Source organism: Gobio gobio, assembly GCF_949357685.1.
Source record: "Gobio gobio genome assembly, chromosome: 8".
Classification (NCBI taxonomy): domain Eukaryota; kingdom Metazoa; phylum Chordata; class Actinopteri; order Cypriniformes; family Gobionidae; genus Gobio; species Gobio gobio.
Genome location: NC_137114.1, coordinates 40,518,234 through 40,530,036, shown reverse-complemented (window position 1 = coordinate 40,530,036; position 11,803 = coordinate 40,518,234). Strand labels below are relative to the sequence as shown.

Below are 11,803 nucleotides of genomic sequence, written 5' to 3'. Positions count from 1 at the left end.
ACAGACAAATAGAATGCAAGGCAGACAGACTAATAGAACGAAAGACAGACAGAGAGATGAATAGAATGAAAGACAGACAGAAAGATGAATAGAACAAGACAGAGACAAATAGAACAAAAGACAGACAGAGAGACGAATAGAACGAAAGACAGACAGACGATGATAGATAGATAGATAGATAGATAGATAGATAGATAGATAGATAGATAGATAGATAGATAGATAGATAGATAGATAGATAGATAGATAGATAGATAGATAGATAGATAGATAGATAGATAGATAGATAGATAGATAGATAGATAGATAGATAGATAGATGCCTTTCACATACCTTCTTTTGGGCTGCATCCTACAACTTGTCATCCATTGGTCTGAACCCAAAGAAATACTTTCATCGTTTTGTTTTGTTGGGATAATAATTCACAGATGAACGTAAAACGCACATGTAACACAGCAGATGTATTAATCAATTTAATGTTACTTCTGAGAGAAATTATAGTTAGCCACACAAATATTTCAGCCCAAAATAAGAAAAGAGGAAAGGACGGATCAACTTATGGTTTTAGTTCAAATGTCAGAGGTTGAAATGCACAAACAAATGCAAAATATCACATCTTCAGTTCCTTGGGTTAAAAGTTACATCCACTAGTGTGTGACATTTTGGTTTAAGATCTCCGGAGAATAAACATCATGTGCGTATAGTCAAAACATTATATACAAGATGTGCAAACTATTTAGAAACCACGATGATCTGAGTTGATATTGCTATCCTCGTCATACAGTTAAAGAAATACAAAATGACATCAATATTGATTAAAAAAAACTATCCCTGAAAATTCCAATCACAACACCTCGCAAAACAGACCCTGCCCATCCATTCCTGTATGTTAGAAATTAAATAAGTCAATCTATTGATTAAGAACTGTATTCACTTCAATGGAAGCATGACCTCCAAATGTTGCATAAGGCATTGCAACAAATACGACTCCACACAGCCTGTTAGCCAGACTGCCCTGGTTCGGTAAAGACAAAAATCTCTAAATGTTAAATCGGATTTTAAATAGTTGAGCACACTACAGACAAATGAAGAGGGACTTCACGTAACTAAAGGGATCTGAATGACCGTTAACATACAGAAGCGCACAGAAATCAGTGCTCATGTAGCAGTTTTAGCTTAAATATTTCATAGGTTCCGAAACAGGAGCGTGATGAGATGTTTTTCCGTGAGTCCGTCATTTTGTTTTCTCCTCCGAGTACTTCTTCTGCTGGAGACGCTTGCCGTAGCTCTGTGCCATGGAGTTCACGATGGACAGAATAAAATAGCACACCATGACCAGCACCACTTTCTCAAATACCCACGAGAGCCAGCTTTCACCCTGCACGGGAGAGGGAGAAAAAAACATCTTGTATACAAATCAAATATTTAAAAAAAAAAATGAAGATTTTGAAACCAAATCAAATGTCTTAATCGAGATCTTTCTGAGCTTCTAGTCCATGTTAAACCTATATTATATAAAAAAGACTAAAAGTGTAAATAAATTGAATTAAACAGAGTTTATATTAAATAAATAATCTTCATTAATTCAGAATAAGGAATTAAAAAAATGTTAAAAAACGTTTCTGTGCCTCTGGTCCATGTCAAAACTATATTATATTAAAAATAAATAAATGTTGAAAAAATAAATTAGATGTAATTTGTAATGTAATCTCACTCTGAATAGAAAATGTATATATATTTTATATGCATTTACACATTTATTTATTTATACATAGTTTTTTTTTAAATAATGTTAAATAAAATAAAAAAAAGTGAGAATAAACAAGAAAAAATAGAAGTATTTTCTTGATAAATTTTATATATATATATTATTTCTATTTTTAAATCAAGAAAATACTTCTGTGCTTTTAGTTCATGTTAAAATAAAGTAAAATAAAAATACTAAAAATAATATAATATAATTATATGATAATAAAAGTGCAATTGCTGTATTTATTAAAAGGGAAAAATAAAAAAAACAAGATAATTGATTGACTTTTACCGCTGATGTTCCTTCGCCGGCTGGATTATGAAGCTTGGCTCTCTGGGCTTCCAAGTACTCTCTAAAAGGTTTCTGAAGAGATGCTCCAACTCCAGGGATAATACTGTCCAAAAAAAAAAAAAAAGATATGATTAGCAAAGTCTTACCAAGAGCGAAAGCCGCCAGAAGTCCACTAGATCTCCCACAACAGCTTTCCTTCAGTGAAGCCTCCAGAACAATGAGGCACGAGATCTCTGAACCCTCACTTATAGCAGAAAGGCTTCTGTAGGAACTGCTCTAAACCAATTAATGAGGAAGTGACTCAATATTGTGTCATCACTGCAATGTAGGAAGAACCACCCAGTTTTGGGTGGGTGTGAATGTCAGTGAAACCGAACCATCATGTAGGATCAATTATATTATTTCTGCACCGCACATCTTTGCAGTTCAAGATGCAATTATCATGTCTTTGATACATCAAAAAGCAAAGGAATACTACTGAAAGGAACCACAATACAAATTCTGAACGGTACTGGTCTCAGTCACATGACCTCACCACAAACAGGCTGATGATTAAGAACCTCAAGTTTGAGCAGCACATCATATTCAAAGGATCTTGCCCAGATCATGTGATGAAACATGCTGACCATTCTTAGATTGTACGTATGAAGTGCTTTCGATGTGGCTTAATTATAAAGCTACAATTGTGCCTTATTCAAAGACGAACAGTCATTTCCTTTGTACTTATGGATGTCGTTTAAAGTCCCAACATGGAGACCGCATCTCTACTTTTGAGTCACTCTGCTACATCATCTAAACTATCTGTGTACAGACATCCCCATAAATGGTGAATTTTCCTCAGGCTTACTAATAAGTGGCCTCAGTGTGTGGTACAAACCGTGTTAAGGCCAATCACATGATCACATTTCACCCTAAGGCCTGTATTTAACACTGTATAATCCAATAAAGTGACATTATTTTAATGACAATTAACTCTTTCCCCGCCATTTTTGCCAGCCAGTGCAAGGCAGTAACCATGTCTTAAACACTGGGGGGGACGACGACAAATTTTGCATTTTATTTTTATAAAGCATAAGGAAACAGACCTAGAATTTCGTTCACTGTTCCAATTGTAGTTGGGAAATAATCATTTTTATAGACTATTTGCAAACGATATTTGCATTCATTTGCGTTAAATATATTATTAGTCCCGAGATTCTTCACATTAGTGAATAAATACATGGCTCTGCTGTTAGCTTTTGAATTCCCCAGTGGTCTGGTGGCAGAATTTTTGTAAAGCGTGTCAAAGGTTCCGGGTTCTAATCCGCTCTCATGTCGTTTTTTTTTTTTTTTTCTTCTTCTTCATTAAAATCAAAGATGTTCAATGATTGTATATTAAGGGCAGGGACACATTTGTGTGCGTGCATTTTGTTTTTTGACTTCACTGGAAAGAATAGAGGCCCCGCAACGGCCTTACGCGATAGATTGATGCGCTCATCTGTGTGTGAAGAGCCAAAAGAGAATGTAAACCCCGTCTACTTTGATTCGATTGGCCATCTCGGTCATTTTGACATTGACGAGCGCTGTTAGACCTGAGGCAAACCAGACTAAAAATGTAACTTTTAAACCTTTTTGTCATCCTAACATACAGAGCGCTGTGTAATGGAGTGCAGGAGAGTGCAAGAATTTCAAATATGGGGGCAATTTGGCCATTTCTAATTATTGGGGGGCAACTTGCCCCCCTCAATGTCTATGGTGGTTACGGCCCTGAGCCAGTGCCAACATTTTTGATAATTTTGTACAAAAATGTTATGACCCCCAGACATCGCTCATTATTTTCGTTCGGGCCGAAACAAGTGATTGGCTTGGGCGACTGTCACTCTCTCTCGCTACCATGGCTACCGCCACTTTTGCTCCAGGATCTGCCCACATGCGCGCGCCCCAGTGTTGCCAAGTCTGGCTACTTCAAACACTGTTGCCGCGGGCTGTTTTTCATGTCCATGGATTGAAGCGACCCCAATTATGTGATATTTTGCCCCGGGATTTGCGAATTTTAGCAGGCAGCCCTACCAAAAAGACACACATTTTACCCCCCAAACGCGATTTTTACCGGAGAAACACTATTGGGCTTGTTTTGGGCTAGTTTTGAGTAGCAATTGGGCGGATTTTGTTGTGAAAACCTGGCAACCCTGGCGCACCCGTTTGATTTAAGTTCAAGAGGCTGTATTTCTGCTGGACAGGTAATCTTTCATTTTGATTATACATTTTTTTGGTTAATGTTTTCATGAAGCATGTCTCACTAGCACACGTAGCTGCCTAATATAGCTAACATAACATTACTTAGCATAAAGTTACAATGTTATACACTTAGCGAACCATTAGTAGAGATGATAAATACTCAATATGCTTAGCTCAAGTTGATCGCTGTCGTGTTGAATTTCGCAAAATGTAACTTTAGATAACAAAATGCATGTGTAAAAGCTAGTACACCGCATCCAGGAACTTTTTTTAGAACTAGGTTAGCTTTAGCTACTACCCTCTGTCTAAACTCTTTTATCATGTTCACCGGGAACATTACCTGCACGTTTATTTCGGCCCTTGGTTTGTTTTTATATACTCTACCAATGTTTATGTTGATGTTTTTATCTTGTATCTGTGTGTGTCATAGACACTGTGTTGTGTGTGTATTTTAAACTTTACCAGTAACGTTATTCTAGCTTGAGAGTGAGTACTAAAAGACATCTTATTTGTTTATATTCATAATGATAAAGTTAGATTTTTTATTACATGTGATTCTGACATGATGTCACTACATGCACTTCTCCGCTCGCCTCAGGTAAATAATGCGTCTTTCAGCTGAGCTGATCGTGGTCGGCGTAGCGCGTTCATGTGTTTTGGGGGCGTGGCTTTGGAAAGAGCTCAGAAGGGAGAAGGTGGAGTGAATGGAAATAATGAGCTGTCTTTAAAACAGTCGTGAGAGGTCTACAGACACTCAATTTGTATACTTTCTTTTTCTGAGTACTTACATTTTAATTATGTATTGATATATAAAGAAAGTTTAAACAAATTTGGAAAAAAAAGTTTTTTTACCAAATCCTACCTACCCTACCTTTAAGTGATAAAAAAAAACACTTTAAATATAATATTTTTGTTTGATATTTACAGCTGTTTGGGGATTACTTTATGGCGCCAAAATCTGTTTTACTTTTACTGTAAGCTACCGAAAGGCTTAATATGTAGCCTAATAATTTCTACATCTAATTTATTACTTTAACTTTAACTAATCAAGAGCACAATAAAATGTAAAGAGAGTGTGTGTGTGTGTGTGTGTGTGTGTGTGTGTGTGTGTGTGTGTGTGTGTGTGTGTGTGTGTGTGTGTGTGTGTGTGTGTGTGTGTGTGTGTGTGTGTGTGGGCATGTTTTTGTGAAATATCAGGACACAAATGTGTATAATGACATGGGTATGACACAGGTATTACAAAAAGAGGGTGAAATATGAGGACGTTCCCCATGTCCTCACTTTTCAAAATGCTTATAAATCACACAGAACAAGTTTTTTTTCACAGAAAGTGAACTGCACAGTCTCCTGTGAGGGCTAGGTTTAGGGGCAGGGGCAGTGTAAGGGGATAGAAAATATGGTTTGTACGGTATAAAAACCATTACGCCTATGGAATGTCCTCACATTTCACAAAAACAAACGTGTGTGTGTGTGTGTGTGTGTGTGTGTGTGTGTATTACATGATACAATTTTTTTTTTTTTTTTTTTTACCAGTTTTACAGTTTTATTGAATTTTTGTTCCTGAAATCCACCCTTCTGCTGGAATCAGTATAATCCTGATTTTTTATTCGATCAATGGTATCCCAATCTTACTAAAATGTTTTGAACAACACAAACTGATGATTTCATCCAGATCAAAACCAAGATTGGATTTCATCATCTAATCTGATTTCAGAATCTTTTTTATGTTTTGAAAAACCCATTTTCAAGATTTGATCCAATCCAATCCAAGTAATCTGAATCCAAAATCCGATCAGATTACTTTTGAACAACTGGCCCTAAAAGATAAAGCAACATATCTTCTTTCTAACTGACTTTGGAGTGAAATGTTTCCTGGACATATTTAGTCATTCAAATGTCATTCCTATATAGCGGTTTAGAGGAACAGAAACTGTATGCGATTCTTTAGATGATTCAGACTAAACAATGGTAAGCATCTGACTGTGTGAGAGGGATTTGCATGCGTGCATTAAAATGAGCTGCCCACAGTTCATCAAAGAGTTCAATAAACTCTGCCAGATCCTTTTTTTAGTTTCCTCTTGTGCATTTACATTTTACAATGACATTTGTTTCTTACTGGCAAAGACATCTATACAATCACTTCATCTATGCACTACTGTTCAAAAGTTTAGAGTTGGTATGATTTTTAAAAACATATGCAACAAGGCTATACTTATTTGATCAAAGTAATACAGTAAAAACAGTAATATTGCAAAATTGTATTTGAATACATTTTAAAATATAATTTATTCCTGTGATGCCAAAGCTGAATTTTCAGCATCATTACTCCAGTCTTCAGCGTCACATGATCCTTCAGAAATCATTGTAATGTGATTTGCTGCTCAAGAAACATTTATAATTATTGTCAATGTTGAAAACAGTTGTGTTGCTTAATATTTTAGTGGAAACTGTTATTATTATTTAAAAATTCTTCAAAGAATCATAAAAAAAAAATCACTTTAATGAATCCTTAATGAATTATACCATAACTTTTGAAGAGTAGTGCATACTGTATATAATAATTTCACTCGGATTCTTAATTCACGTGCAAAAAAAATATTAATAATACATTTAATCTTGTATGTCTATTGTCTAAAAGGCATTTTGAATTGCCACTCATCAAGCCGAATATAAACAAAACCATCTTCGCACGACTTCTATAATTCCAGGTGTTCTTCATTGATGTAGGTCTTGTTTATTCGCTATAATGTTTACACAGAGTGTCCATATTCACCTCACGGTGGTGTCATTACTCACCCGATCAGAGAGACCATCTGCTCCACTATGTGCTTGCTGAATGTTATAATAACAAACAGTTTCTGTAGAGAAACAAAAAGTGCATTGTCAGACAATGAATCAACGGCATGTTCCTCAAGGCGGCGAGTGCGGCAGATTTGTTTTGTGGGGGGCAGATAGTGTCTTAAGGAGACGTGACACCCAGTGAGATCACTGACTCACTCACGCTCATGATTTGATCATTTGGATGACATGAGCAGCTCTATAGACATCAGATGCACCGCTGTCTACAATCTTCTGAGTCAACATTCAAAACTCAAGGCACATGCAAAGATCTGTCTTTGATGATCTAATTGCACCGATCAACTGAAAAAATACATTGAGAAATATGGGAATCATCTCTTTAGGAATGACACACTTAGGCCTGTCACGATAACAAATTTTGCTGGACGATAAATTGGCCAAGAAATTATTGCGATAAACGATAAAATTGTCGTTCTGAGACCATTTTCATCTAAAATAATGATAATGGCATAATAATGCAGGTACACCTTTTCAGAGATCAATAAACTTTTATTTCTAAAGACTATTTAACACTGAAAACGGAAAGCATTTTAAATATCCACAATAAATGAACAAAATAAAAAAAAGCAATGGACTCTCAGTCTGTTAACAAAAAATGCACTTGAATAAACAGCTGGAAAACTGCAGCGGATGATTGTGTTTTAGGTAGTGCTGGGAATCAATTAAAAAAAATTAACTAATTAAAACACATTTTTTCTGTAATTAATCACGATTAATATACGTTTTTAATGTTTTGATATTGTAATAATTTCAGTTACTCTCCAAATTGATGTAGAAACAATTTATTGACTGCATATTTTAAATATGTGTTGTATTGTCATGTTTATATGAATGAAGGCCAGTATCACTGATACTGATGTCTCTATGAAACATTAATGACGTTACATTACAGTATAACTGAAAGCTACCAATTTCAACATTTATTAGGCTTAAAAAAACAACTTTTAATTTAAGTGAACTTAAAACAATCTTTACATAAACCCGTCATAATAAATGATATTTTTACTTGTGCCTTCCCTGTTAGACATATGCAGAAATGTAATAGTTATCAAACACCATTCTTAACTGCATAAATAATAAATGAAATATAGATTAATCATCATTAAAGGTGAACTATGTAGGATTTTTGCAGTAAAATATCCAGAAACCACTAGGCCAGTGTTATATATTTTGTTCAGTTGAGTACTTAGAATATCCCAAATGTTTCCAACTATTTGTAAATCTTGAGAAATTGCTATTTTAACCAAGGAACCGGGACATGTGAGCTATGCATGTGAGGGAGTCGCCTGTCGATTGCGTCATATCTGCGTCACCCTCGGTTTCCGGTTTTATTCAGTGAAACACTTTACTCTCACTGCAGTGTGAACAAGTGTCATAGCAGCCGCCTAGCGAACGTCATAACTTCCTTTTCAACACACTCAGATATATCTAATACTATAAACAGAGTTGCGTTACCTCATACTCATGACTGGAAAAGAGGAAGTGGCGCCGGCAACCTTTTCATAATAAAAGTCCCGCCGGCGACTATGCCATAATAACAGTCCCGCTCTTCAATCACTTCTGCGGCCTTGCTCAGCTCCACAACACTCGGTCCTGCTCTGCTTCATACTACAGTAACGTTAATAATCGCATCCATGAACATGATTTCTGCCCGAGTCCTATCCTGACTGTTTTCCACCTGCTGTGAGGTAAAGACCACATGTCCCAAGATTCTGCGCTCAAACGTGGCGTCATCAAACTACGCCTTTGTTTTGAACAGGCGACCTCTAGTGGACGGAAAAGTTACATAGTGTAGCTTTAAAGCTACAATTTTCTCTGTTCCCGTTGTTCTTTGATGAACATTAATGACAGGCATCATCAGTGTTCCTGTCACTTTAAGAACAGCCACAGCCGAACATGCACGTGAGATCCGCGTCATCTCATTTCCTCACAACTCTTTAAATTAATTTAAGACCCCTAATATGAGAATACTCAAAATTCTCTGTGGTATTGTTGTTATTGTTTGTCCATGAGCAAAAGAGAACTCGGTGGGAGCAGGAGACTGCGTCGAGTGTGTGTGTGTGTGTCAGAGTGTCCCTCGATTAGCTGACATGAGACGCAGCCATACAGACAGGACATTGACATACACACTGACACACACACACACACAGACAGGACATTGACATACAGCGAGTTCTCGTGTCTTGTCGCGCTTAGAAGCGTTTACATGTATAAGAGCGTGATCATATAATGTAACGCTCTGCAAAAATGGATATAAAAACGGACGCTGGAAATTATCGCGGCCGGAAAAATTAGAGCTCTTTTTTTTTAAATCGTGCGATTAATTGATTTATTGACTATCACGACAGGCCTAGACACACTTAAAAGTGTTTACAAATGTTTAACATTATTCTCTTTTACCTGAATGTGCATCTTAATAACAGCCTTTCCAATTAGTGTCGCTCCAAAGAAGGTCCAAAATGGAATCAGGAAATGGCCACAGGTGATTCCAGCCAGGTCAAACAAGGGATTTGGGATCTGAGAAACAGATATGCATAAGTATTGGTAAGCACCAAAAGACAATATACTGACAAATGCATTTTAAAACCCAGAACTGTTCTCACATCACACCCAGTGTACATTGAACCAACTATATAACACATTCTTTATGTAAGCTACTGTGAACCAAGGGCGGGTTTGGTTTGATGTGTGACCCGTGTTAGCGGGGCATGGTCCCTCATGAGATTTATATATTTATTTGTTTAATTATTTATTTTTGCAAAATGGTCTTTTGTGGTTGTTAACATACACTATATTGCCAAAAGTATTAAACGGGTGGTTCCGTGGTTTTTTTCTAGGCTTGGTTGTGTTTATGGGGCGCAGTATAACATGTCTTAATACTTCTTTTTTTTATAAACGCCGCATTTTTCTTATATTTTACCTTTATAACCATGTCAGTTTGACAGAATGTTCAAATTCAAAGAGTCATGGTAAGTCAAACTAGCGTTTACTTAACATTTTCTTATATTGAAATAGTTTATTTCCTCATCAAATTTCTGAAGGCCAGGTTCTTCTTAACATCATTAGTACAGAACACATTTTAAACATGGGGAAAACTGAATTCAAGTCTTTAAAGCTCTTGATTCCATGTTGCGCTTGCTCTTATGGAAAAGTAAGATGGCGAGATGATGTTTTCTCTTTTTAGTTTATGTGGCTGTTTCCATAGCTTTTTAAAGTAGTAAATTCTCAACAGAATTCAAATGAGTTACACATTTTTATGATCGGCGTCATGATAAGAGTGACGCATGCAAATTTTAACAATCACACTTTTGGAGCATGCACAGTATACTGTGATTCACACCCCACTCATGTAAATGGGGCTTCAGTCATTTTGAGCTGATAATTGGTCGATTCAGTTGGGGAACTTAAGATGGGAAATTCCCATTTATAAAAGCTCTGAATGCTCCATGTAGCCTATATAATTGATGAATAATTCTACATATTTTCATTAACCATTGTATATATTGGGGGGGGGGGGGGGGGGTTGACAATTCGGGGTGCTAGTTTTGACAATTCGGGGTGTTACCTCCCCCCACACCCGGAAAAAAACTATACCCCTGCTGTGTGTGAACCATGTAAATTTTGCAACTACAAAACTAGCAATGATAAAATACATTAAGTACAGGAAAAGAGAGAAGAAAAAAAAACGGGGAAAAACTTACAGAGGCACAAGCCAGAATTCCAAAAAATCCCACTCTCTGCACCATTTTTTGCACCGCAAGCTTGGCTCTTGATGCAAAATCCTGTAAGAAATTTGACAATTTAGAAATGTAGACTTGACATGGAAAACTGATCTTAAGTTTGGAAGGGCTGAACAATCTGTACAACTTTTTATACAGTTAAATACTGTAAAATAGATTTTATATTGTTTTAAAAAAAAGTTTTTATATAAACAAAATATTATAATAAATAATTAAAAACATTAAATGTAATACATTTACTCATTAATTTTTTACATAAAATATATCATTTTAGTAGAGCAATATCTGGAATCAGCTTTCAGTTACGCTACAATATTTTAAGGCAAAGAAAACATTTTCACCATTATGCCTAAAATAACTCTGCCACAACTGTGCAAAAAACTGCTATCAAAAAGGAGGCATTAATCACCAGACCTTGAGGTTCTATACAACATTATTAAAGATGACCAATTAAGTCTTGTGAAGGCGCAGACCATGTGGGGTCCCACTTAGACACTAAGAGGCCGTGATTAAAGGGAAGCTCTGACTCTGAGTCACCCGCTGCTCAAAAGATTTACTGGAAGTCAGGGGAGAGCCCTTCCAATAAATCATGTGACCCGCATAAGTGAACCACAATAGTGGGGACTCATGGGAATAGGATACAGGGACCCCTCCCACCAACAGGATACAGTATCTGCTGCATCGTGGGGGGCATCACTGTCAGCTTCATAAAGGCATGTCCACTAGAAGGAAATAGTTAAGCTTTGAACATCTACCAGAGATCCTGGTGATTAAAAGGAGCTGCTGTCTGTATGTATGAAGGTGAAGCGTTAGCATGGTAACATGGGTCCGGGTATATGACATGAGCTTTTGAGATGAAATCCAGACCTGTGCGCTCTGTGCCTGCTCCAGCATCTCCTCAAATTCCTCATAATCTTCATCATCAGGATCGGCTCCAGACAGCCGT

General features: G+C 36.5%; 1 protein-coding gene across 2 annotated transcripts in view; it reads right to left on the bottom strand.

The window, feature by feature from the left end:
- Nucleotides 1–443: 443 nt before the first annotated feature.
- The window catches only part of vmp1 (vacuole membrane protein 1), a 26,148-nt gene continuing 14,788 nt past the window's right edge, over nt 444–11,803 (bottom strand). For both annotated transcript variants that reach the window (XM_079824122.1, XM_079824123.1), the window contains exons 7-12: nt 11,725–11,803; nt 10,819–10,899; nt 9,518–9,634; nt 7,055–7,116; nt 2,042–2,144; nt 444–1,378 (exon numbers count right to left, since the gene is read on the bottom strand). The exon at nt 11,725–11,803 is cut by the window's right edge and continues 53 nt beyond it. In XM_079824122.1, the coding sequence (XP_079680248.1) occupies nt 1,235–1,378; nt 2,042–2,144; nt 7,055–7,116; nt 9,518–9,634; nt 10,819–10,899; nt 11,725–11,803 (586 nt within the window). In that variant the 3' untranslated portion in view covers nt 444–1,234. The remainder of the gene's footprint in view (nt 1,379–2,041; nt 2,145–7,054; nt 7,117–9,517; nt 9,635–10,818; nt 10,900–11,724) is intronic.